At 48.7% G+C, this 27,697-nt stretch overlaps 2 protein-coding genes and 1 long non-coding RNA gene across 4 annotated transcripts in view; 1 reads left to right on the top strand and 2 right to left on the bottom strand.

Annotated features, from left to right (window-relative positions):
* The window catches only part of ASXL2 (ASXL transcriptional regulator 2), a 69,010-nt gene extending 61,134 nt beyond the window's left edge, over positions 1-7,876 (bottom strand). Inside the window, exon 1 of the mRNA XM_066626761.1 lies at positions 7,714-7,876. Within this exon, the coding sequence (XP_066482858.1) occupies positions 7,714-7,770 (57 nt within the window). The 5' untranslated portion in view covers positions 7,771-7,876. The remainder of the gene's footprint in view (positions 1-7,713) is intronic.
* Positions 7,877-8,105: 229 nt separating this feature from the next.
* Positions 8,106-15,499, top strand: LOC136643619 (uncharacterized). The gene is made up of 3 exons (XR_010794038.1): positions 8,106-8,276; positions 10,703-10,818; positions 15,258-15,499. It is a non-coding gene; the product is annotated as an uncharacterized lncRNA (long non-coding RNA).
* A 5,144-nt stretch (positions 15,500-20,643) lies between these two features.
* KIF3C (kinesin family member 3C) overlaps positions 20,644-27,697 on the bottom strand; it is a 32,844-nt gene continuing 25,790 nt past the window's right edge. The window contains exons 4-8 of one of the 2 annotated variants that reach the window (XM_066626759.1): positions 26,678-26,796; positions 24,883-25,002; positions 24,384-24,510; positions 22,217-22,392; positions 20,644-20,771 (exon numbers count right to left, since the gene is read on the bottom strand). In XM_066626759.1, coding sequence (XP_066482856.1) covers positions 20,678-20,771; positions 22,217-22,392; positions 24,384-24,510; positions 24,883-25,002; positions 26,678-26,796 — 636 coding nt within the window. In that variant the 3' untranslated portion in view covers positions 20,644-20,677. The remainder of the gene's footprint in view (positions 20,772-22,216; positions 22,393-24,383; positions 24,511-24,882; positions 25,003-26,677; positions 26,797-27,697) is intronic. The other variant, XM_066626760.1, reaches the window with a different exon arrangement.

Raw genomic sequence — 27,697 nt, 5'->3', positions numbered from 1 at the left:
TACACAGATTGTACTCCTTTGTATACAACTGGGATCCTTAATTTTTATTCTACCCTTCCTTTGGGGCAGTCTCCCTCCCTTTTTCAGAGGAAGTAACTTGCAAATGTCTAAACAAGCAAAAAAGCAAAGCAAAGCCAAAAAAGCAAAGCAAGAAGAAATTATTTTCTGAATATGAAAATATTTTGCTTTAACTTCAGCTTTTCTCCCACTAATGCATAGACATGCAAGAGTGAAGCAAGTTCTAAGTCCTTGCTAAGTGCATGTGAAGTCAAACAATCTACTAAATAAACCACAAATTTAATTTGAAACAACTCTTGAAACATCCCAAATTTCCAAAGAAGTCATGACACAGCTACATAAACGGAATTTACACCTTGTTTTGACTGTCTACACAGAATTACTTGAGAGTTGTAGCACAAACAAAGTTATTACACTAATATACAGCAATGTTCCCTAATCAAAGCATTTTGTCAACATGTGACAGAACCAGAGGGTACAATTACAACAAAGAGAACTGGTCTGTTATAATCTGAAATGAGACAGACCAAAATACTCAAATCCAAGTTCAGCAAAATGCTTCTTGAAAAGAGGACTTTTAAAAGTCATAAGACACATCACTTGGGATGGTAGCTTTCAATTGTCAAACATAAGGCCCACAGGCCGAATGCGGCCCCCAGAAGTTCTTTATTCAGCCCTCGGGCTCTCCCAGCACCACCATCAGCTGCTCTCAGCTTCTGAGCTGTCCTAAGGAATCACTACTGAAAGAGCTGCCCACATGATAACCTCCCACATCTTGAAAATATGATCAAGATTTGCATATTTTTGTTATTTGTGACTAGAGTTCCTAAGTGAGAAAAAAGTGCTTATTTCTGGTCACGACCTGCTTTATTACATCACTTCCGGCCCTCAGCAGGCATCATGAACTTTATTCAGCAAGCTGTATCAAATGAATTTGACATACCCGTTCTAGACAAATCATGTTTATTATAAGTATTTATAAGCCACCTTTCTTTTCAGTCATAAGGAATCAAGGAAGCTCACAAAAACTAATGAAACAAAAAATGACATTAATATAAAAATCATCAACACATAAAAAACAGACAGAGTACGAATATCAAAGCAGCTCAACTCAATCCAAACACCAGACAAAATAAAGACATGTTTTCTGTACCTGCAAAATGCGGGCAGGTTGGGAGCCGTACAGATTTCCTCCAGCAGGAAGTTCCATAGTAAGCCAGAGGAAAGGTGTCAGGGGGGGAAATAAACCCAGCCACAGAATCCAACACCACCCTTGGTTTTTCAAGCTCTTGGCAGAGTGGGATGGGGAAACAATTCCAACAGAAGACAGAATCCAACGACAGCTGGACCTTTCTAGCCTCCCAAACCAAAGGATGGGTGGAGGATTGAGTACTCATAGCTTAGCAAAGAACCTTCACTCATACATAGATTGAAGGGGTGACTGCTCCCTTACTTGTTCCATTAACCCAACAACTGAGGAAGAGCACCACCTTGTTCTGTGCATTTCCCAGTGTGTGATTTTAGCAGAGATATCTTATTCCCTTCTCCTTTCTAACACTTGTCAGACCAATTTAAAAATGCTACAGGTTGCCTTCAGCAGAGCCATCAGGGCACCATACAACATAAACCAGCAGTTCTCAAACTATGGGTCATGACCCAAATGTAATGAGCCCAATGGAAACTGAAAAGGAGCAGCACATGTTCATTTGCTCATCAGCAGGCAACTGTGTTTCTGTCCAGTTCAAAGGCAAGCAAACAGGACCACAATGCAACCCGAATAGTCCAATGAATGCAGGCCCCAATAAACTCTCAAGGAAGTCATCCCCCCTTCCAAGCTGAAAAATGTACTGAACCCTATGGAATGCGAAACTGAACCACATGGGTGTGTTTACTTGCGAGTGGGAGAATATACCTCAGCTGCTATCAAAGGCCAGGCAAAGGGGAAGGTAAAGCCACCAGAATGGTCCTGATTTGATGAACATGGAGCTCAACAAATGCTCCAGAAGGCCCCCCCCCCACTAGAGTTAAAAGGATAAAAACAGAGGCTTGAGCAGCTGGTAAAGTGAATTTTCTTTTTTAGTCTCACAAAGCTATGTGGGTCTTGTGAGAGTAGTGGTTCCCAATCTTTACTTAAAGGTAAGGGAACCCTTAAGTCAGTGCAATACCCATAAAGGGGGGCAGAAACTTGGCAGTAAGGGTAGTGACATCACTTCTGGGTTCAAGCCACCACCTAAGTAAAAACAGGGGTTGGACTTATGTGTGTTCAGCAGCAGCAAGAACCCAGGTTTTGTACTGTCTCCAGTCATCACCACAGACTGGTAAATCCTAAAAAACCCTTTTTTAACTTAGTTGGTGGCGCAAACCTGTGAGTGATGTCACTGCTGTCCTGGCATCACTGCTGAGTCACCACTCCCCTTAAGGGCAATAGGTTGTTTCCCACTGCCCTGGAGGGGGTCATGACCCCCAGGTTGGGAAACACTCTGATCCAGTGTCATTTTAAAAACTGGGTGCTAAAAAGTTTGGGAACTACTCTTATGGAAGGAGCAGCTTATGGAAGGAGCAGCTTCAGCCACACTTCCAGAACTGACAGCATCTTTGGGCAACTCCTGCTTGTCACCATTTTTTCCTTGAGAATGTTCCAGGAAAGAGCTCTATGTCACTTCAGAGGGATAGGATAAAAGGATAAAAGGGATAGGATAAAAGGATAAAACAGCAACTGGGAGAAGCTGGCAACAAACATCACTAGCAGGCTTAACATACTGCTGAAGCTACTGCTGTCCATTAAGACCATCCCTTTTTATCCATATCAAGATTCTCAACACAAGGTCTGGCAGTGGTGGTGGGGGACGACGACAGGAAGACCTATCTTAAATGGGATAGGATGTTGCAGGACAAATATTTTATATGAAGTGCCTTTCAACCACACCCTGGGTATTCACATAAAAACATACAGTCCATTCAACATTAGACTTTCAGGTTGCCCCTAAGTTCTAACCCCATAGAACTATTCCAACGCTATGGAATTCCCTTCCCCTTGACTTAAGAATGGCTCCCTCTCGAGACTTTTCAGGCTCCCTGAAGACCCTTCTGTTTAAACAAGCCTTCTGAGTTCTCGGCCTTTTTAACATCTTTTAATATTTTTACATACTTGGTTACAGGTCTGATTCTTTTATGATTTGCTGCTCTACGCTCTTTCTACCTGACTACTTTTTATCTGACTACTGTTTTTATGATGTGTTAATATGCTTTTATCCATTTTTAAAATATGTTCTTAATCTGTTTTAACCTGTTGTAAGCTGCCTTGAGTCCCTTCGGGGAGAAAGGCAGGGTAAAAATAAAGTTGTTAATAATAATAATAATAATAATAATAATAATAATAATAATAATAATAATAATAATAATATAGCTTAATTATATTTATGGCAAACTACTCAGAACTCAAACCATCAAGTTCACAGTATTCTATACCAGGGGTGTCCAAACTTTTTGGCAGGAGGGCCACATCATCTCTCTGACACTGTGTTGGGGGCCAGAAATAAAATTTGAATAAATTTACATAAATGAATATATTAGAGATGGAACTTATATGATTGAATGAAGGTCTTGCAATCGCGCAAGGCCTACAAAAAGCCTTGCACAAAGCAAACCCAGTGTTTCCTTTGCTTCTGCTACTGCATTACAGATGTCAAACAGCAAGTAGCCCTTGTTGCACAGCTCATGCGAGAGGTCAAACAGTCACCCTCATGCTGAGAATAGTTGCGTCGGTCCAGTGCAGGCTCCAGAAAGTCTCCAGAGGGCCAGAGGTTCATTGGAGACTGGAAGTTCTCTGCGGGCCAGATTGGGAGTCCCTGAGGGCCGCAAGTGGCCCCCGGGCCGGGGTTTGGGCACCCCTGTTCTATACAAAGGGGATAGAATTTAAGCATCATTAAGTAGGCAAGTCAAATAAAAACAACAATGCAAACTAAGTTTCCTATGCATTCAAATCCCCAAGAGAACTGGCACTAACAAGACATGACTTCACCAAGGACTTTCAACAGCATCCAATGGCAAAGCAGCTCCAAGCAGAAATGAACCAGTTTCATGACTACACTGATGACAAAACACTGCATACTATCGATACAGTCAGAGGAGCGTGGGAGAGTAACAGATGCCCTAGGAAAACCACTCAATCTTGCTCAATTCTTTTTGCTGTTTAGTTTATCTTCTTAGACACAACGTACTTGAGTACTTAAGGAAGAACCTAGCAAGGCAGGTTCTTTCAAGTGCTGCCATTGCTAATTAACCAAAGTGCAAACCTTACACAACAGAGAAAGCTCATAACTCAGAGTTCTCCAGGGCTTGGGGGTGTGGCAGTCATAGAATGTTCCAGTTGGAAGGGACCTTGGAGCCCACCTAGTCCAGTACCTAGCTCAGTGCAGGCACCTACAGAGTTCCCAACAGGTGGCCATCCTGCCTCTACTTGAAAACCTCCAATGAGGTAGAGCCCACAATTGTACAAGACAGACTCTTTCAGTGCCAGACAGCTCTCAGATCTAAGAAACTCTTAGCAGTGGCTAGCCATTTAATAGTATTTGTTAGGAACAGTTCTTTAATGGGAATTGAGTACACCTATGCAGTATCATCTAGCCAACACTTTACCGCTTTACCCACAGGAATATCATGTGAGACTTTGTCAAGCGCCCTTCTGAAATCTAGCTATGTTCCCACGAACAGACTAGTTGCTCTATGAAAGAGGGGGTGAGATTAGACTGGCATGACTTGTGCAGCTAGACAAATCACCTTATCATAATTGGCTAAGAAGTTGTGCACATGGGCAAACAAAGATATCTCTATTGTCTCAAAAGATTTTTTTGTTTTGCTTTTTAAAAGAAGAAAGTAGCAAGTCACTAGGGACATGGAATTCCCTGTGACAGAGCAACAAAGGAGGTAGCACTGCCATTCCACCCATCCTAGGCTGCAAACAGCAGTCTTTAGAGGAAAAAGAATCAAGATAAAGGGATAGTTGCAACAATTACCAAAATAGTGAAAAATATGGTACTCCCTGAACATGACTTTGATATACAAATGCTAAGGATGCCTCCAGTTAATTTTTTTTTCTAAATGGAACACCATGATTTCCATTTTTTTTTTCAGGCAAGGAACACCATGATTTCCAGAATTTTGGTCACCAGGGTGTACCCCTAGGATGTCTCATTGGCCTGTTTTGAGTTAAGGAAGTGGTTCTCAAACTTTTAACACTGGGACCCACTTTTTAGAATGACAATCTGTCCAGGACCACCGGAAGTAATGTCATGGCTGGAAAGTGACATCATCAAGCAAAATAAAATAAATAATTAAAAATAGTTAAAGAAAAACAAATAAGGGGAAGCCAGCCCTGTTTCACCAAGTGAATTTTCTCTGTAACCTGCCTGCAATAACACCCCCCCCCCCCGCACAAAAATATCAGAGAGATTTTCAGCCCTCCCCAGTTCAGTGTGAGTTCTTATATTTCAAGCATAGCACTATCAGGACCCACCTGACTTTGCAAGTCTAAAAATAATAAAAAATAATCTTACCAGCTCAAGCCTCTGTTTTATTCTTTGGGGGCTGCTTCCTTCTGGAGCATTTGTTGAGCTCCACGTTCATCAGATTGGGACAGTGCAGCTAGCCTTGCATTCCCCTTTCCCTGACTTGACCAGGAGCCAAGGCACTTTTGCTTACTCACGACTAAACATGACCATGTGGCTTACCTTTTGCTTTCCATAGGCTCAATACATTTGTCTGCTTGGAGGGAGGGACTTCCTTCTTGGGTGTTTTTGGGGGGCTGCTTTCATTGGATAGGAACCATTCTGGGGTCATTGGATTTCTCTTGGAAACCTTTGGAACCCTTTCTTACCGACTGACTTTGGAACCCTTTCTGACTGACTAAGGCAAGTTCGCCTACTCACGAGTAAATGTGCAAGATGGTTCGGTTTCACTTTCCATAGGGCTCCATGCATTTTTTTGTTTCTGGTTTTTTGGCCATAACTTTTGATGGAAAGGAGACATTTCGCTCTTTCCACTGCATTCCGATGGAAATTCTGCATCCAATGGAATACAGCATGATGGGGGTTATTCCAAAACTCCGTGATGTTAGGTCATTTGTGGTGTCACCCCCCCAAGACTGGTACCTGGGGCGGACTGCCCCCTGCTAGCTACACCACTGGGTACAATCCTGAACATAGCTACTCAGAAGCAGGTCCTATTGAGCTCAGTGGAACCCACTCCCCGTTAACTGTAGCCCTAAATACTTTTTGTATACTTTGAAATTTAAAAATAATTTTACAGTATCAGAAAATTAAGAGCCTTCACTGCACTTATATTGATAAAGATACAACACTGAACTATGGTTTCTGTTTACTGGCAAGAGCCTCAGGCTTACATATTAGGGGAGAGAATATGCAGGGTGTCCACCCCATCACAGCCCATGGATAACCTAGAGATCAAACTGGGCTCTTTCTTGTACCATGATTAACACATCTGGAACATGAACAAAGGAACAGATTCAGGCTAATACCCCAACTGTAGAATTTGAGGGTTTGGAGGAAGAAAGGGAAGGAGCTGAACATATGACCTTGGCCATCAAGAGCCTCTCACAAAGAAATTCTGTGCCACCCCATCATATCTCCACATCACCCAACCAACTGTATTCAGAAAGTTTCCCAGCTGCTTCACCTGAGCAGGTGTCAAGAGGTGCAGGGCTTTGAGCCAAAACTGTTGGGACCATTCCTGCGAAAGAGACACATGAAAGCAGCCAAGGGATTTCCACATTTCATTTTGTTCACACATGCATTTTTGAACCCTGAGAGATAGTCTTCCTCGCCTTTATCGGTTTTATTATGTAATAAAGCAAAATACTCCAGAAGGCACAACCTCCTCATTAGGCACTTTACCTTGCACACCACAGCCACTAGGAGCCTTATCCAGCATGAGTTGCAGATGGCAAACTCTTGCTATGTCCCACTTTTCCTGTGACTCAGAATAGCGCAGATACTGACAGTTTACCTCAGTCATGGAGTCCAGCACAGCACACTGACAAGTTACAGCAGGGATGTGCGGTGGGTGGGGAGGCAGGTGAGGCAGAGCCTCCCCACTACAGCCCTTCAAAAAGTGCCGGTGCCATGCGATGCACCCAAGCACCCACAACCCACGTGCAAAGCTGCAGCAGCGCTTTTTGAAAGGGCTGCGGTGTGGAGGCTCTGCCTCACCTGCCTCCCCACCCACCACACATCCCTGAGTTAGACAGGCTGGCAGGAAGGAAAGCCAGGGTCTGCCAGTGTCTCTTCCTGGAGTCCTCCAGCCGAACAAGGACCTCCGTGAACGAACTTCCCCTGCTCTGCCCCTCCACCTGCCTGCAGAAGTCACCCTTCAGCTCTGAAAGCACCAAGGAAAGGGGTCCCTCCCTGTGACAGGAGCCCTGCGAGAGCCAAGCAGGCGGGCACCGACCCATCCACGCCCCAGGGAGGAGAGGGACACCCAGCCCGCCCTCACAGCCGACTCAGTGGGGGCACCTGTGAGAGCCGGGCGGGCAGAGGGGCAGCCTGGCCCGACCCAGCGGCGAAGGGTCCCTCTCCCTGCCAGCCTAGGGAAGGAGGGCGCCCGCAGCCACCGCCACCTGACAGGTGCTGAGGGAGGCACTCGAGGAGCAGCGACTGAGCCCCCCCACTCTCGGCGTACCGTCCTGGCGGCCTCTGCCCAGGTCCTGCCCTTCTTCCTGCGGCCCTTTTCCCTCATGGCGACCGCACAGTGAGCTGCAGGGGGGAGCAGAGGGGAAGGCACCCGAAGGAGGCCCAACGTCTCTCTCGCGGGGAAGGAGGGGGAGGGGCGCTTGCTTCGGTTCAGCTCCCACGACTCGCGACGCCCCCAGCAGCAACAGCCGCCATATTGGGAATCCTACATCGGTCACGTGACAGCGCCTCCTCCTCGCCCTGCCCGCCTGCCAACCGAACCACGTGACAAGAACCTCCACCTCGCCCCGCCTGCCTGTCCACCGAGCCACGTGACACAGCCGCCACCTCGTCCTGTCCACCGGCTACGTGACTGTGCTTCCTCCTCCGCCGCTCGCCGAACATAGAGCTAGGAAAATGGCGAGAGTCGCACGCAGGTTGAACAGCCTGCAGATATTGGGAAGTCACGGCCTGGCTCTCGTCCTCTTTGAGTGCCATGGACTGCTTAAGTTCAATCCTATGCATGACTACTCAGAAGTAAGCCTCATTATAGCCAATGGGGCTTACTCCCAGGTAAGTGCCCCATTGGCACGGTTGCAGCCATGCTGGAAAGTTGGATAGGATTGGGCCCTGAGACTGCAATCCTATCCACACTTACCTGGGAGTAAGCCCCATTGACTGCAATGGGATTTACCTCTGAGCAGATATGGCTAGGATTGGGCTCTGAGCCATTTCTGCCCAACGTTACATATACGCAACAGGAATGAGATGTGTGCGCCTGTGGGCCGAGCAGTAATGCAATGCTCGTTTGTGGTCATCCTAAGCACCAGAAATGGAGCTTCCACACTTAAGAGGCAGATGCAGCAGCTCTGAGTGTCAGCTGTGAGTCACAAAACAGATGGAGGGGCAGGTAGTTCCAGCATCCCCTGCTTGTGGATGTTCTTGTGGGTCCCTGTCAAGAGAAAAGGGAAAAGCCAGTTTAGGGGTTGCATCCCACAAGAGAATGGGACCGGGATGAAGACACCTCAAGGGAGGGCACCAGGATGCTGTCTTGTGTGTTCCCTGAGGCGTCTGGTGGGCCACGGTGAGATGCAGGAAGCTGGACTGGGTGGGCCTTTGCCCTGATCCAGTACGGCTCTTATATTCTTATGACATGCCAGGTGCAAGAGAGAGCACCAGGATGCAGGTCTTCTGTTGTCTTGTGTGCTCCCTGAGGCACCTGGTGGGCCACTGTGAGATACAGGAGGCTGTGAGATACAGATAGATGGGCCTTTGGCCTGATCCAGCAAGGATCTTCTTATGGAAAGGGCCGGTGGCATAGCCGGAGGGGGGCGGAGCAATCAGTCTGGCAGGGAGCCTCAGTGCAGGGGGCAAGCGGCCCCTCCCTTTGGCACCATTCCCAGTGGGGGGGGCAAAACGGAGGGCAAAACCAAGAGCCCCAGACGTGGAGGGTGCCCCCCCAGAGTGCCCAAAGTTATGCAGTGGGGCTTCCTTGGCAGGCAACCTTGCGATGAACCCCTGTGTCTCCCCAGGTCCACTTGTTTCTTTTGGTGTATTTTCAGCCTATTTTCTTGTGTTTAGGGGGGTGGCAGTTTGGGCTCTCTAGCAGTTTCTGTGGGTTCCTTTCCCACAGAAACTCCCCAGCAGCCATCTTGCATTGCTCATCCCTTCATTTTGCAAAATGCCACAAGCCAAAAGGGGGAGAAGAGTCTTTTCTGTTTGATTCAGGAATGAGCTCACCAATTGGCTCCTGTTCCTGCTAGTTCTCCTCCTGGCAGAGGAAAGGCAGGGCACCCTCCCCCAGGCCAGTAGGCCCATGATGTCATTACAGCCAAGTGACAAAACTTCCAAGCCAGTGGGAAGGGCTTGTTCTTCATTCCAGATGTCCAAAAGACCAGATGGAGCTCCAGGTGGAAGAGACCCATTCGTGGGGAAGCAAGTGAAAAGGGCTGGAGCAGTGATGCAGACTTGAGTCCCATGACTCACTTCCAAGCTCACTCTTAAGTCCTGTCAGTCACTGACTCAACTTAGGACTTGAAGCTATTTTCATATCCTGTGTCTCCATACACAGTCGCTGTGTCTGTATGTTTTCTTGCTTACTTTACTGGGCACCGCAAGACCTCCTGGGTGATCTGGAAGCCAGCGAGATCACCTTGTGCAAGGCAGGAACCGCTGTGGCCATGTTGCGGCCAGTGGCTCCAGGCTACCTGCAGCAGTTTGATCACCGCCTATCAGCTGGGTGGTGGAAAGCAGGCACCTGGAAATCCCTGTCATGGGGGGGTGTTTACAACTCCCTCCCCCCACACCCCACCACTACCCCCCTTTTTTCTGTTAAATTTGGCACTGGGAGCCCCTCCTACCTTGCAAGAGATACAGGCCAAATCCTATCCAACTTTCCAGCCCTGGGTTTGTGCTGCGTCTTGTGGTGGTAGAGTAGTTATGGAGGTCTCCACAAGGTAAGGGAACATTTGTTGTCTTGCCTAGGGGCTGCACTACAGCTGCACTGGGGCTGGAAAGGCTGGATAAGTTTGTGCCAACAGTGTTATGGTTTCAGCTGACAAGTAGGGTAAATTTGGCTCTGCCCCTGCTTGGGGGTGGAAGGAAGTTCAACCACATGCAGCTACCCAAAAGCAATCTTATTCCAAGCTAAGGAGCGCTCAAGCCCAGGAGGCTAAGAAGGGACCCACAAAGTGAAATGTCTTACAGGGCTCTACTCTAGGAGGTGTGGCTTGGACTCTGTCTGCAGGTAAGTTCTGGTGCCCTTCTTCATCTTCCTACCTATCTTTGACTGAAGGTCCTGTTTGACAGGCAGGTCTTGACTCAGAAACACTGTCCATTACAACCGAAATGTCCTCCCTCCAGATCCAACTTTTGGGGCCTCTTTTCCTCCCCCTCCTCCCTTGAGCCCCCAAGCAAGAGCATCCCCTTGGGAAATTGAGGTCATAGGTGGCCACAGCAACTTATATGGGTTTGTGCCATTTCTTTGTGTGCATGAAAAGGATGTAGCTGGCAGAGGAGATGATGATACCAATGATGTGCTGTGAATGGCTACTAGGTGCCCTTGGCTACTGGGCCTCTTTCATGGAACACCCTCTCAAACAGACCCACATCCCAGGTAAGTGCATATGGAATTACTCCCAAGTTTACCTTTTGAGCCACCTGCTACTTCCATCCCCATTCCTCCTGCCTAGCTCTGTTAGGTCCAGATGGGAGCAAATGAACATCAAGGGGTGATCCAAAAAGTGAATGAGGAGGGAGCTCCTGATGGCTTTACTGCGCTGCACTCTGCTTCTTTCCCCTTTCTAGGAAGAAGGAAGAGGAAATGCTTACAAAAGAAAGGGGACACCAATGGTGTGAGCAAGGAGAAAAAAAGAAGGGGAAGAAAGAGGCAGGAAATTAAGACAGTTATGGGAGGGGGGCTGGAGAACCAACAGTTTTGCAGTAACAGTAGAAAAGGGGGAGAGGAGAAGGACTGGAGTCTGGAGAAGAGGAAGAAGTAGTGGGATCATCAGGACTGAGCTGCAGTTCTCTGTAGCCTAAACCAGGTTGCAGTGAGTGAGCCCCTCCATGAGCCATGAAATCACTCACAGCAGGACAGTCTCTCCCATGCTGTGGGTCCTCTTAACCAGTGCTGCAGATGCTTGAAGATGATTCATGCTACTCTGTTGACGAGTTGGAGGGCTTTGTGGGTCAACAACCCAAGACCAAGGCTAAAACTTGCCAAAGACCAAGGCTAGTACCATACCATAAGAAGTTTGGAGCTAGGATTAGGCAAGTTAGCTGGCCAACTCCTCTTCTTAAACAGATTGCTAGCTGAAGGAGGTGTGAATAAGTATCCAATATGAAATGGTCATCATTGTGACCTGAGCTGAGGGTGCAAGGGGACACATCCCCCTCCTTGTATGTACAGGTGGAGCCTATTTATCTGCATTCGTTCTGTTTCGTGATTCGGTGCAATTAACAAAAAGAGTTACGCAAATACACTGCAGCCTGACACTTCGGAATGGAAGGAAACTAAGGCAGCTGTTATCAATCCCCTCTGCTCCGCACTCAGCCCTCCCATTGCCAGCTGTCCTGCTGAGCTTTTAAGAGTCCAGCCCTATGCATTTCTACTCAGAAGTAAGCCCCATTGTAGTCAATGGGGCTTACTCCCAGGAAAGTGTGGAGAGGATTGTAGGCTACATCTCATGCTTTGGTTGGTGGGAAGGCTTGCTTGTGTCCATGATAGCCTGCACCATGGGGGTGGGGGTGGGGTTGCTTGTGTCAGTGATTGCCTGCACCATCTCAATTGGGGGGGAATTTGGCAAACACCCCCTGGATTTTTTAAAGCAATCCCCTGTTGCTACCATACCTGCCCCTGTGTGAGTGTGAATGTGAGTGAGAGCAAGATCGAGAGCGTGCTCCACCTTGCACGTGTTCTGGCTACAGAGATTTTTGGCCCCCCCTTCCCCTCTTCAGCCTCTTTGCTGGCTCAGGGGCTCCAGGAGTGTTACTGTTCCTTTGCACAAGGGGAACCTATATCAGGGCTCCAGGGCTATTTCCCTGCCTGGGCGGGGCAGAGCCTTTTTGCAGTGTTTTGGGCTCCCTGGAAATGGAGCAAGATGCCAGGGCAGGGCAGGGCAAAGCAAGCAAAGGTGTGTGTGTGTTTCCCCAACCCATTCGTGTTGAGACAAATTAGCAGATAAAAAATCTGTGGATAAATAGGCTGCACCTGTATATAGAAGAGGCACTTATGAGTGACTCCTGGAAGCTGAGAGAGAGTGCAAGCAAGCAAGCAAGCGCATTGGGAGAAAGCAGCAGCTGTCAGAGTGCAGGACCATCTCTGGGGATCCAATGTTGTTGTCTGTAAAGAGAGGTCTGCTATCTCCCTCCAGCCCAGACTCAGCCTGTATTGATGTAACAAAGCTGTTATCACTGAGACGAACCACCAGACACCCCCCCCCCAATGCTCTCTCCCAAGGAAGCCAGAACTCGGATCTGTGTCCCTGGAACAAGTTCCTGCACAGAAAGTGGGGAATGTGCTGAACAGCACTTTGTAAAACTCTGGCCCAGCCTGTGTGCACTGTGTAACTGTGAAACAACGGTGTCAATTCCAAATCAAAAACAAGTTCCAGACTGCTGTAAAAGACACCTGACTCTAGTTTGGTTGTACCCCCTACCAGTTTATTTCTTGTCCAAGTAATGGGTTCCACAGGCTTTGCAAAGTGGAAGTGATGCAAAGAAAAGACCACTAGGTGTCCTCACAGCACCAGCAAAAGGAGATAGATGTGGGATTGTCAGGAGCAGAACCATGTCCTCATGTCTTTTTTAGGCCCAACCAAACAGAACAAGGTGTCAAACCTTGTTGGGCCCCCCAAGGCCTGGGCGAGTACTGGGCAAGAAAGAGGGGCTCTTGGGGAAACCAGTCGTTATGTTTTCTGTGCTGGGTGAATGTGAAGGTGTGACAGTTGCACAGGGACATGGAGGAGCCACCTGGTAGGCATTAGGCTCACTGTGGCTCCTTGCCTCTATAGGGGTGGGGCACCTATCAGGAACCCTGGGCCATGTTCACAGGTAATTCAGTGGGTTCAGAACTCTCCTGGGGGGGAGGGGTTTCCCAGACAGTCCCCTCTGCCTGGTTTCTGTAGCCTGGAATGAGGGCAGGGGATACAACCTACTAAGAATTTTAACCTCTTCAACTGCTGGTCCAGTAAAGGGAAAGGGAAGGAGTGCATGCAAACTTACACAATGGTTAATGCTACTCTGCTCGATCAGCCTGCCTTCTCCCAGGCACTTTCCCCTGATACTGTGGTGTTGTTTTACAGTCCCCGCTGCTAGTTCTGCTAATGTTATTTGCTTGTTTGTTTACTTTAAAATATCTTTTATTGTATTTTATTCTTGTTGGATGCCTGGGAAGCCTCCCTGATGGGAGAGGAATGTGAAGAATATGAATCTTCTAATGAATAAAATATTAAACAAAAATGGCAGGTTTTAATAAAATCCTATTTTTGAGATCATTTAGAATTATATAGGATTCTTCATTAGGCTCAATGGTAAGCAAAAGGAGGAGGCTTGGGGACATGGTGTAAGGAAGAACATAGGAACATCAGAAAAGCCCTACTGAATCAAGCCAAAGGCCCATCTAGTCCAGCTTCATGTATCCCACACTGGCCCAGCAGTTGCCTCATGGATGACAACAAGATACCTGTATCATGTTGCCACTCCCTTGTATCTAGCATTTAAAGATAGGTTCTCTCTAAAACTCCAAATATAGTCATCATGGTTTGTAACCTGTTTGTAAACTTTTCCTCCACCAATCTGCCCAATCCCCTTTTCAAAGCATCTAGGCCAGGTGCCATCATATCAAGGAGTTCCACAGATCAATTAATAATTCAGGTGTGAGAAGGGGATGGATCTTGGTAGCAGCTGCACATGCTAGATCTTATACCCCTTCCCAACCCAGACCCCCCCCCCCCCGCCAGCAAACGAGCTGGCATAGGTCTGAGAAGACCCACTGGGGACTAGGTAAACTACAAAGCAGCAAGTAAACATTTTGCTTACTTAACTAGGGCTGCCTGGTCCACAGCTAGCCCATAGTATGCCACACCCACTATGGTGGCAGTGTTGCATGCTTTGGGCTAACCCTGGTTAAAATTGGGCCAAAACCTTTTGAGGATTGTGAGACTATTTCAATATACATGCAGGATTTGTCCAGCAATGGACTTATCAACCATGAGAGACAAGCTGCGACCAACACCACCAAACTGTGGGGCAGGGTCTGGACACAGCTCTCTGGTAATTCTGTAGCTCACCATGGCACCACTTGCATTGGGCTGCAGGAATGACTTGGAGGAAAGGCTGCTCACCCTGGGCGCTTGCCCAGCCATGTTACAAGACCTGATGCAAGATAGAGGAAATGGGAAAGCCAGGTGTGTCGGGAGGGGAAGAGCTACCTGCAAAGGGTGCAGGTCTTTATGGGAAGCAGGAGGGAAGGCTAAGCAAATAGGGGAAAGGCCCCACCCTAGAGGGAGACTATTTATGGTTCACCCAGACTGAGCATGAGGCTGTTTGGCGGCTAGGAACACAATCTGAGAAAGTGGAAATGCTGAGCTAGAACTGCCCTGACCCACAGCCCCACTGAATGGTGAACACTGGGAGAAGCAACCTTCTCCTCGCATCCTGTAGATCAGGGGTGCCTAAACCCCTGGGGCCACTTGTGGACCTCGAGGACTCCCAAACCAGCCCTCAGGGAGCCCCCAGTCTCCAATGAGCCTCTGGTCCTCCAGAGACTTGCTGGAGCCCGCACTGGCCTGATGCAATTGTTCTTCGCTCTCAGCCAACTGTTCGACCTCTCGAGAGCTGTGGGACGAGGGTTCCCTCCCACTGCTTGCTGTTTCATGTCTGTGCTGCAGCAGCAGCAACAAAAGAAAGGTTGGCCTTGCTTTGTGCAAGGCCTTTTATAGGCCTTGAGCTTTTGCAAGACCTTCATTCATTCATATAAGTTCCACCTCTAATATATTTATTTATGTAAATTTATTCAAATTTAAAATGTGAATTAATTCTTTTTTTCCCCAGCCCCCGACACAGTGTCAGAGAGATGATGTGGCCCTCCTGTCAAAAAGTTTGGAAACCCCTGCTATAGATGCACAACCCCATGATGATCTGGGTGGATGATGAAGGCCATTCTCGCCACTGACCTGGGTGCATATTCATGCTCAGCCATGAAGCTCAGGCCAGTCATTTGCTCCAGTACTACTGATCTTGCAGGTCTGCTGAAACACTCCTCATAACTGAATGAATAAACTGTGGACAAGGTAGTGTTGGTATCACAATTCATAAGGAGAAATGTTGTGCTAGAGCCGTGCAGGACCTGTGTATCTTTTTGGTAAGCCCTGGTTCCTGAAACTAGAACTCATTTCATTTGTCAGCTGGTGGCATGCATGGGCTGCTCCACAACAGCTGCCTGCAGGTTTCCAAACTTTGCACAAAAAAGCCCAGTGCCAGGTTTTGCCTGTAAAGGAGGTGACTTCAGAGTGGGCCAGCAATGATTCAGGGCACAATCCGAACCCGCTTTCCAGCTCTGACATAAGGGTGATGCAGCTCCGAGGTAAGGGAACAAGCATTCCTTTTCTTTGAGGAGGCCTCTGTGAGTGCCACCAAACTGCAGGATGAAGCACATGTCCCATTGGCATCGCTATGCCAGTGCTGGAAAGGAAATACAATTTTTCTCCGCTTCCATTTCCTCACCATTCTTACTGAGCATCTAGTTTGAAGAAGGGTCCTCCAGAACTCAGAAATTCACTCACAACTCTCAGATTGCAGATGACGCTAATAGAAAGGATTGATGATAGCCTAGTATGCTGTACGGTTCCTTTGCTGTTTGTTAGGTGGCAGCCAATTGTGGAGGTCTCTCTCAGACACTGTGGGGTGGTGATGGCTCAGAAGGCAAGAGCAATGCAAATAATAAGACAGATCTCCTTTTTTCAACAATGCTCAATCCTTTATTATCATGGTTGGAATTTTGGGCTGGTGCTGCCAGAGCACTGTTCAGGTCTGCACCAGCCAGAACCAGAGGGGGGGTGGGACACTGACCTCAGTATAATATAGCTATGCATAATATGTCCTGTATATTCATATGTCTAGAGCAACAAGCATGGGTCACCACACACCAACTTTTAACTTCCTAAGTAAATCACCACAGCAACAGGCACAAAGACTGTGGTCCCAATCCAGGTCCTCATCTTACCAATCAATCAGTCCCTCCCATATTTGACCCCCCCTGGAATTTTCCCCCTCTTCAGTCAGTCACCCACCCACCCACACACACACACACACACAGAGTAATTCCATAGTTTTCCCTGGGTGGGACACCCACACACACCCACCCCATATCTGCATCCACCACACACATTCATATGTAAATACAGACTCACCAACATACAAAGAACATCAGAAATTGACATCTGAGGTTGTTGCAGCAGCAATGCAGAGAGGTCCTGGGATCAACACAGCTGGCACCCCTTCTTCAGAGGCAGCAGGGATGCCACAGCTAAGCTTAACTGGTTCTGGTCTTAAATAGCAGTATTTCTTGACAACTGTCCTTGAGTTTTGTGCTACGAAATTATCTGAGGTTATTGGCAGCACAGCAGTGGACAGAGAGAAAGAGCGTGAAAGACCTTCAGATGCAGAATATGTGGTGGAAGCCTCAAAGGGACACTTTGGCATCAAAAGTAGCTTGTTTCACCCCTTGATAAGGTCATGTGCACAAGGCACCACTGCTGGGTAGGGGCTAGCTGTGGCTAACTCTCTTAATTCCCCAGAGTCAAAAACTGTAGGGCAGGAGATATAACCTGGTTCCAATACATCTGTATCCAGATCCAATCCACATTTGATGGGGAGAGTTCTGTTGCAGTGAATGTTCCATTGGGGAGTCCCTCTCATCTTTGCAACAGTGTAGAAAACAATTCATTGGGGAGAACTAATTCCTTAGCCTCCCCTACTGCGAAGGATGCCTCCCCAAGTATGCATTTTTATAACCCAGGGTGAACATGGTTCAAAGGACAGAAAACTCCATTACTGACACTTCCAGGAAAATTGTAAGACTGTCTTGAGAGCTCTTGACTCCCCTTTGCTGTGCGAGGCTGTTGTGTTGTAAAGTAAATCCAAAAGACGGATGTGCTTGATCCTGGTACACAGCCTACGTGTTGAAGAGACTCTGGAAACCAATGGCAAGGAAGCAGTGACTGAGTCATGTTGAGCTCCACTTAACAGACAGGTGGAGAGTGTAAAGGCCATTTTCTCAGACAGTTGCACTAAAGAAAAACTGTACATATCCTTCAGTGGATGTCCTGAGGGCCACATCAGGCCCATGAACTTCTCAGATTGGCCTGGCAAACCTCTTTCACTTCTCCCACTGTCACTGTTCCCATTACTTTCTTTGCTGCTTTTAGTGGTGTTCCTGTACTGGCCCCCATGATTTTTCATGTGCACTACCAGAAGAAAACAAGGCAGTTCCTGACTTGAGTCCCCCCTTCCCACAAGGCAGAGCATCAAGCACAGTCAGGCTCCTCACACTCTTAGGGCACAATCCTAACCAGGTCTACTCAGAAGTAAGTTCTGTTCTGTTCAGTGGGCTTACTCTCAGGAAAGTGCGGTTAGGATTGCAGCCTTAGTCAATGAAGCCATAGCACTGTGTTGTAAGCATACAGCATTACCTCATGAACACCCCCGGAACCCATTTCAGCATCATGACAAGGACTTTGCAGAAAACACACTCTAGCATTTCCTGGCTAGAATCAGTTGCCAAAGGCATCAACCTGCCCTTCCTACCCACTGATGAGCTCCCAGCGTTCTGTGGCTCATGGCCTTCCAAAGTAGACACCACAAACACAAGATCTCACTGCTCCCCTTGAATGAATCAGGAATTGCTCCCACCATCTGGATCTGTATTCACAACAGATAAACCCGGAGATTACAAACCCTACTTTGTGCTTGAACAAGTATCCTAAGGGCATCAAGAGGACATTCCATTACCAGATTCCTCAACAGCTCTCTTGGGGGTTCCAGAGTATTGCATGATCTTGAGAGTTTGCTCCCAGAGTAAATGGGAGCTGAAATATTGGCCACAGAATCCTTGGGCAGGAACATTCCAGCAAAGGCAAGGCACAGCTAAGAAGGAAATGGAGGTGCCCTAGAGTAATAGGTGACCAGGCCCAAAGAAGAGGACCTCCAAATGTGACATACTATGGAACCTGTGCTACCGAAGGCTGACTTCTGCCATCTCTCTTAGCTCTGCCTAACATACTGTAGCCCTCTTTAAGAGTCTTCTTATGCTGCCTTTGTGGTCTATCAAGCAAAAGCCTCATACCACTGAGAGTGGAGAAGCCAGGGACGGCGCTTGCCTCTGTTCCATCTGAATGGGCTGCCCACTGCTGCCCCCACTTGCACATGCCCACACACACCCTTTCTGTGGAGGGAGAGCTGGCAAATGAGTAGCTGTGCTTCCAGCCCCTTCCCTTTACCTACAAAGTGCACACTGAGCAGCCCCCTCCATCCACACCTGCTTGAAATGGTCTAGAGGATGCTGACAAACCAGCCTCTCCTGCTCATACTCACTGAAAACGGAATGGGGAGAGGAGGCTGCAAGCAGCCACCTACCCAGTACAGGGATGGGGCAGGTGGCTGGGTGGGCTCCAGATTGCCTATCCTTACCTAGCTGATGCCCTCTCAGCACCAAATTGGCAGAAAAAAGCAATTTGGAGTGGCAGCAGCTTTTTTTCTCTCCTTCCCCCTCTTGGAAGGGGGAAGGGGATGCCACTGCTGAGATCCTCATCTGAACTGCTCCCAGAAAAGAACTGGAGCACCTGGTGAGGTGGTGGACTGGAGAGGGCAGTGGATAGGCTGACTAGGGGCTTGTCTGTTCATCATCTCCTAAGGGTATCCAAAAAAGCTGCCCTACACAAACATTTCATGTACCTCATGGGTGAGATGGCCCTGGGAGGAGCCTTTCTGGAACACAAACTGGTCATCCGATGAGGCCTTGGCAGCCTCTATGTTTTCTCTCCTTGAAATCAAGCTGGCTGTGTCAGGCCCACCAATCTCTTCAGCTGGTCTGCTGCACTTCTCTTTCCCATCTCAAGTCACTGCCTTTCTATCTTTTCCGCTGCCCATGGGTGGTTGCTAGTGACCTAGTCCTGGTTGCCATGAGCTTTATTTGTGCAAAGCATCACAAGAAATCATGACAACTGGGATGGAGGTGCTAGCAACTATCACTATGGGTAGCAGGTTCACAGATGGTCACACCTCACAATTTAACTGGGTTATCACTAGTTAGGTTCTTGCATGATTCTAGGACATTGCTCTAGAGCTGCTATAGCTCAAAGTGCAAAGGTTAACACACGCAGAGGCACACAGAGACATTGAGCAAGAGGTTGGAACAGCACAAGATTTGGGGGGGGGTTGGCTATTACCCTGTTGACTTCTCCTTTTCTCTTTAATTGCTCCACTTTCTCCTCCTGACCACATTCTGGCTCCAGGACATCCTCATCACAATAATATTCAGTGGATTTTAGATAAATCTCCTGTTCCCAGTGTTCTTTTTGGGAAAGTAGATGCTCGCCTTCCCTGTTCGCCATGGTTATTTCTTAACTATAGACCATCTTCCCCAGTCGGAATACAGAGGACTCCAGTAGATGCACAACACTGTGATGACCTCTGGGTGGATTATGAGCCATTCCTGCCACTGCCCAAAGCTGCTGCTGCCAAAGGCATCCTAGAATTATGAAGACAGTCGTTTGTTCCTTATAGCTTTGCTTGCAAAGCCAGGCTGTCCCTGAGCCAACGTGGAATCAATTCCGTGAGTGTTAGTGCTGAGCAGAAGGCAAGATGGGACCAATGCCCTTGCTGCAAGAACAGAGGCAATTCAGTGGCTGGTGAGAGCGAAGTCCTGCCTGACCTGCCTAACTGCATGGTAGAGTCAGCCAAACAGACAAGGCCTTCTGGCAACCTGGAGAACATGGAGGGAGCTCTACAGCACTGAGTGCAGATGGTTTGACCTCCCCCTGGCCCAGGGGACTTTCCATACAGTGGCTCAGAACATCAGTGGGGTAAAGAAAAAGGAACACTCCTCTTCTGGGAACATTGTGCGTTACGCAGCTGCTCCAGTGTTGGCAGGAGAGCAACCCTGGGCATTGTGCCCCCCACCACCACCCAAGGATGCTGCTCAGTCCAAAACCCCACATTGTCACAAAGACACACCATAAATAAATACATTAAATAAATAGAATGACAGATCCAGGGAGCTCCAGGGTGTAAGCCCCAGGGAGCCGTCATCATACTGACACAAACTTACACACAAGAAGTAGCTAAAGACAAAGATGAATTAGTGCAGGGGAAACCCGTCCCTGGACCACATGTTCTCAGAGGCAGACAGTGGCAGGAGAAAGAGTGCAGTCCTCGGTGTGCGAAGGAAGGACAAAGGGAAGGGCAGATGGAGATTACTTGTGAGCCGGTGTTGTGGAAGGGTTCGGTGACCTGGAGACAAGGGACAGGTGTGTTGCTGAGGATGGCAGGGAACGAGGAGTCTGACACCTGAGAATGGATTGAAAGAAAGACAGACAGAAAGAAATGACTAGTAGCCGCATATCTTTTTCATTCCTCTGCCCCAGAATGGTCCACATTCACAAAGTAAATGTCTCCCCTACCGTCAGAACCCCTGCACTGCCACGGAAGAGTCTGTCTGGCTAGGGAGTTCAGAAATATGTGGACAGGCTGGAAATGCCCCTTCATTGTTGTTCATCCCCAGAATCTCAAAGATCCAACAAGTTCTGAAGTCGACCCATCTCCACTCATTCCACAGGCCCTGACTGGCTCCCAGCCTGTTCTTCTAAGTGGCTGAACACTATAGCTGTCCACAACCCTGCCGCACTTCTGGGGATGGTCAAACCCCAGACCTGAACATCCACCAAGCCTGATCTGCTGCTTCTGCTCAACTCACCTCCACTGCCACCCTCTGCTGTTCACACCTTTCCTCTCAAAGTAACACCACAAAAGGTAGCCCCGACACCTCACTGGGGGAATTTCAAAGAGAATCCTTGGTGCTTGCATCATGCTTCCTGTGTGTGCAAAGTGCTTCACACCTGTTATCTTGAAGTCATCCATCCAATTATCCTGAGAGACAAAGAAGTCTTTTTCTTCCCCATTGTGCAGCTGGGGAGCTGAGGCTAGAGGAAAACACTTGCCTTAGGCCATCGGCTGGGAAAGCACGCAGAGGCAAGAGGTGAACTAGGGCAGCCACAATCTGAAACTCAGGGCGCAATCCAGAGTCACCCTTGGGCCAGCACAAGTCCTTTACACTGGCCCAGGAGGGTCGCAAACGTGACGTAAAGCACCTTTGCGCCTCCTCTAGAGTTGGCTGGGCCAGCGTACGGATGCATGCCAGCCCATGGAGGCTTAATCCAGCCTGTGTGCCAATTTGGGGGGTGGAGCCTTGTGTCAGCCGAGCTCAGCCAATGCAAGGCTCTGGGGTGGGAGGGAGGAGGCAGGGAAGAGGTGGGAAATGTCTGGGGTGGGCGGAGGGTGGTCCAAGGGGCGGGTGGGTGGGTGGGAGTGGGAGGCAGGGCTGGGACCCGGCTCTTATTCCAGATCCCAAGCCCCATTCCTGAGCAGCGTGGAGCAGCTGCGAGCCGCTCCACTCTCCTTGGACTTATGCCACCTCTGGAGGTGGCACAAGTCTGAGGAGACCCATTGGGGCTACAGTGGCTTGCAAGGGGAAGAGTTTCCCCTTACCTCTGGTTGAGCCACTTTGAGACCCTATCTTGTGCTGGATACAGTGCAGGTCTCTTGGTCTGCCTGTTCCAGTGCAAGATAGGATTGCAATGTCAGCCTCTTTGCCACTAGGCCACACCTATGCTAGGACCCAGGCCACTGACATGAGGATATCCAGCCAACCACTTACCTTCAGACTGTATGGATGAAAGCTCAACAAACAGGCACTCCTAAACAGACAACACACACCCATTCACTTGCCCACTCACCAAGACCGTGACTTTCGCACTCGGGATGCTGCAGGTCGCTCTAGGAGGCTGTCCAGGCGCATGAGCCTCTCCAGGTGCAGTGCTCGTGGGTCCTGCTCTCCTTGGTCCTGTGTGATCTCAAACTCAAAGACAGCTGGAGGGGAGACATCTAGTTCCAGGAACATGATGTTTTCAGCCTGTGAGAGAATCAGGGTAGAGACAGAAGTCGTTGTGGAAAGATGTGGACAGAAAGGAGAGGCCTGTTTGCTGTGGCCTTGCCACAAAGCAGTATATACCACATGCCCAAATATATTGAAAGAGAAACCCTGGCAGCTCATTAGTTTCAGGAGGTGGGCCCTAAAAACAGACTTATGTGAATGACCTGGGAAGACTTACTGCAATTCATACACAGTCCTGGGATAGGGTGGCCCTATGAATCAAGATGCATTCCTCCACTCCTCCACAGGAGAAGGCATATTAATAGAATCATAGAATGTGAGAGCTGGAAGGTTCCTTGGAGGTCATCTAATCCAACTCCCTGCTCAGTGCTGCAGCATCCTGACATGTGGTCATTGAACCTGTCCTTGAGAACCTTCAATGAAGAAGAGCCCACAATTGCATAATTATGCAGGGGATGGACAGAGTGGATAGGGAGATGCTCTTTACACTCTCACATAACACCAGAACCAGGGGACATCCACGAAAATTGAGTGTTGGGCGGGTTAGGACAAAAGAAAATATTTGTTTACTCAGCCTGTGGTCGGTCTGTGGAACTCTTTGTCATAGGATGTGGTGACGGCATCTGGCCTGGATGCCTTTAAAAGGGGATTGGACAAGTTTCTGGAGGAAAAATCCATTATGGGTTACAAGCCATGAAGTGTATGTGCAACCTCCTGGTTTTAGAAATAGGCTATGTCAGATGCAAGGGAGGGCACCAGGATGCAGGTCTCTTGTTATCTGGTGTGCTCCCTGGGACATTTGGTGGGCCGCTGTGAGATACAGGAAGCTGGACTAGATGGGCCTATGGCCTGATCCAGTGGGGCTGTTCTTATGTTCTAAGGGCAGAAGGGAGCCACGAAGCAAGACCCTCAGGGGATCCAAGGGTTAGCCTGTCTTTCATGGTGAGCAGGAGCAGAGAGCACCTCTGGGCAAGCCACTGACAGGAAGAGGGTCCAGGAACAGCTCCAGCCAGACTAGCCACAATACTGTTCCATGCCAGAGGGTTCAATGCACTTCTTAAAATGGGGTGCCCAGAACCAGGCACAGTATTGCAAGGGAGATCTGAGCGGAGTGGACTTCTCATGATCTGAACTGGTGCCTCTGTCAGTGTAGCCCAGTATAATACTCACATTTGTTTTTTTTTTGGCAACTGCATCATGCTGCATGTTCAGCTTTGTGGTCCACTAGTACACGTGAAGCTGCTGCTACAGAAGCTGCTGCCATGCATGGTTCCCCTGTCCCGAATATGTGCAATTGAATTATGCAGGAATTAGGTTTGATCTTGAAGGCCCTGAATGGCCTAGGTTCAGGATGCCTTAAAGTACACCTGTTTCCAAGACTTTCCTGGGCCATCTGGGTTGCAGTGGCAGACTGTTTGGGAGAGGCACCAAATCTGTGCAACTCCTGGCCAGGAAGTATGCTCCATTCTCTTCTTGGAGCACTTCAGGCACCTGGCAGAAACAGTGCTTTTTCAGAGAGTCCTTCTGGTGCATTCTTGGTTTGCTGTTTCCCTTAGTTCCTGCTGCCCATACATCATCAGTTAGCCGAAAGCACAACCTCATTTCTGGGATGGCTCCATTTCGCATCCATTCCGACAGGCACTCAAACCCCCCCCCCAAGTCTGCAATGAGTATACGTAACCACAACTGTGAGCTCCCGCTTTCCTAAACAAGCCAGCGCCATGAAGCCAGCGTTCTCTAGTTTATTGCATTTTGAACATGGTTTAGATGAATATTCAGTTTTATATATGGATTTTTCCGTTTTGTGAGCTGCCTTGTAAGTCTTTTCAGACCAAAAGGCTGGATACAGCATTTCTTTCCATCCATCCATCCATCCATCCATCCATCCATCCATCCATCCATCCATCCATCCATCCATCCATCGTCTGAACAGTGTTTGCCTTGTGGTCTGCAAGTTGGTCCTGTCAGGTCCCCTTCTCCCCATCAGGTCCCTTCTCCCAAGTTCTCACCCGATATCGAGGATGGGATCCCAGTGACATGGCCAGACGAGCGTGTTGACTAATTGGTCTCTTGTAGCCCACTGCAGATGTTGGGCGCTTCTTCATCTGGGAGCTGGTGCTGGGACTGGAGCTGCTGCTATGGAAAGATTCATTTTCAAACATGAAGACTCAGTTCCCAGGGCACTTCTGCCCTACCATGGCAAGACAGTTGCCCTGCATTTGTCCTCTCTCAAGTCTGGTGTTCTTTGGACTCCCTACCCCTCATTGCCACTCTTCAGTAAGCCTCAACAGCATTCCTTTGCCCACTTTCACTGAACACAAACCAAAGAGCAACAACAGGAGCAGGGGTCTTTGCCTTCCTGACCACCATCAGAAGCTGTTCATCTTTGGGTCTGTCCATGCTCTCAGCTCAAACCAATTTGAGATGTGCTTAACTGACATGGTTCCAACTAAGAAACCCCTTCTGTGCCATGCAGACAGAACTGCCTCCCACAAGTCCCAGACTCACCCTCCAGCAGTCAGCACCAAGGGCTGGAATTTCCACTGGTCTTCCTCACAGTCAAAGAAGAGGCGGTTCATTATTTTGTTCTTCTCCTCAGGAGGGATAAAGTTTTCAATGATCAGGTACCTGTGTAAGATCAGGACATGGAAGCTACAGAGTCAGGAAGAGAAAGGAGAGTCCACCTGGAGTTTGGAAGTAGGTTGCCTGTGGGACCAGAGGAAGTCACCTGACTACATCTGGCTCCTGGTCAACCTAGCCCAGCGCTACCTCTTCTGGGGTTCCAAGGTGGCAGGCCTTTTCAGGTCCCTCTCTGTGAATGAAGTGGCCTTCCTCCCCTCTTTCAAGTCCAGGTGCAATTTCTGCAAAACCCATTTCTGGCTTGGCCATTTCCTTCATCTCTCCGCTGCCACCAGACTCTCCCTCCCTTGTTAGTAGTACAGGTCATCCCTTTCTATCCACTAAAACTAAAAATAAAAAATAAAAAAGTGGATAAAAAAACAGTAGAAAAATAGATTTAAAGACCCACTTCAGGTTTCCTGCCCCTCCATTGCTCCTAAATGGAATAAAGTCTTGCCTGGACATCCACAGAGGTTTGATTCTGGGACTTCCTGCTGATACCATAAAATATGTTAAATAAAAGCTGTTTAAAAAAATTGAAAAGTGTGTCCCTTTACAACTGTGATTTAAAAACAGCTTTTCTTACTGTTGTAGAGAGCCAGTCAGTAATTAGAAATGCAAAGGACCCCCTGCCTTTGCCTGGCTCAGCTGAAGATTGGAATGATTGTTTTCATGACTATTTCTCTACAACAGTGAGCAAAGCAGTTTTTTTAAACTGTGATTTTTAAGGCATGCATTTTTCCCCTTCTCCAGGAATTAGCACATTCCTTCTCATTTGCAGCGGCCATTCATGTTGAGTCAAATCTGTGTATAAAAAATTCATATGTAACAAGGTTGGACCTGTACTCCCTTTGAAGCCCTGATGTCCCAGAGGCAGCCCTGCCACAAAGTGAAGTGGGGGCTTAGGACTCCTGCATGTCATCTGCTCATTCCATGAGAGCTTCCCCTGAGACAGTGCTATTGAACTGCTACTATTTAACATATGGTAGCAGAGGAGCCGTTGGGGGTCCCCTGGGCCAACCCCTCTGCTTTTCAGCTCCTGGTACTTATTGTTTCAGACATCCAGGTGTTTCAGGAGGATGGAAAGTGGGAGGGAGCCTGAACTGGGGGCTCTGATAGCAAGGCACCTAATTCTCTACTATATTGCATTGACATTGTAAAAGCAATACAAGGGAAATGCCAGGTTACCCTTGAAACATCTAATTCCACCCTCTGGATACAGTCTTACCACATGATCTTATATGGGGGTGAGATTGTGCAGAGGAGAAAAAAGGTCAATGACCAATTTCCTAGCTGCATCCCAGTAGTGGACTGCTGGAGTGGGAAGCTGCTGCTGGTCTGCTCTCTGCTGCTCAGGTGCCTACAGGGCAGTATTGCCACTGCCAGTGCAACAGGGGTCAGGTGACTCAAAGTGGCCAATAGGATCCCACCTGGCCCATGATGCTGCTCACTCTGGTCTGACTCCTCAGACTGGGCAATGTCTTGCTCAGCACAGGTAGAGGTGCTCTTGTCCTACCTACCCTGGCTTGCCTCCAGACCACCAACCCTAACAGTGGAAGGGGCAAGAGAAGCAGGAAGCCAGAAGGGCTAGCCTTCACTTGGGCTTCTTCCTGAACTGGGCCACCCCCTCCTCCAATTTGCCATGCCCCAGTTCCACTGCTGCTGCTGCCACCAACGCACATACTTGAGCTTCAGTTCCCGCGTCTGTTCATTCTGTGCCTCCTCCAAGTCTTGCCGCACTCGGATGTACTCATCGTGCTGGTCTTGGATCTCTGCCTTGACAGCCTGGAGTTTGGCATAGAGCTGAAGAGGCAAGAAGGGGATTTAGGGACTCAAGGGTTGATACCTCCTCTCTCCTCACTGTGGTGTGAAGCCCCCAAGCATAGCCACAAACTGCAGGAATGCCCCACTTCCTCCCGCAGAATGGCCACTTCCTGGACCTCCAGTTCAGCTGCTGCAAATTGGCGTGGCTGTTACCAAACCCGTAGTTGCTGGTTTGGTGCTGCACAACTGCATCCAAGGGCGCAATCCTAACACATCCTTGCACCAGCGCAAGTCCCTTGCACTGGTCTAGAAGAGTCACAAATGTGCCATAAGGCACATTTGCGCCTCCTCGAGAATTGGCTAGGCCGGCACATGGAGGCACGCTGGCCCGTGGAAGCTGAATTCAGCCTCTGCGCCAATGGAGGGAGGGACGCTTGTGTTGGATGAGCTCAGCCAACACAAGGCTCTGGGCAACACAAGGCAGGTAGGAGGCAGGAGGGAGGAGTTCCAGGGTGAGGGGAGGGCAGTTCCCGGGGACCAACGGATGGGGAGCAGGAGGTGGGGCTGGAATCCAGCTGTTATGCCAAGTCCTAGCCCCCATACCAGAGCAGCGTGGAGCGGCTTCAAGCCAGTCCGCTCTCCTTGAACTTGTGCCACCTCAGGAGGTGGCACAAGTCTGAGGAGACCCATAGGAGCTGCAGTGGCTTAGCCGGGGGTAAAGGGAAGAGTTTCCTCTTATCTTCGGCTGATCCGCTTTGCAGCCCCATCTTGAGCTGGATACAGCACAAGCCTTTTGGCTTGCCTATTCCAGTACAAGATAGGATTGTGCTGAAAATTTCCCATAAACCAAGTAATTGTGATTGCTGATAAAAAAGATGGCCGCCTCTCAGCCAGTGGTGTAGCACCATGTTTTGAAGAACAAGAACTCTTTACATGCTCT

Source organism: Tiliqua scincoides, chromosome 1, assembly GCF_035046505.1.
Source record: "Tiliqua scincoides isolate rTilSci1 chromosome 1, rTilSci1.hap2, whole genome shotgun sequence".
Classification (NCBI taxonomy): domain Eukaryota; kingdom Metazoa; phylum Chordata; class Lepidosauria; order Squamata; family Scincidae; genus Tiliqua; species Tiliqua scincoides.
Note: the sequence above shows the minus strand (reverse complement) of the source record. Positions and strands in the feature narration are given on the sequence as shown.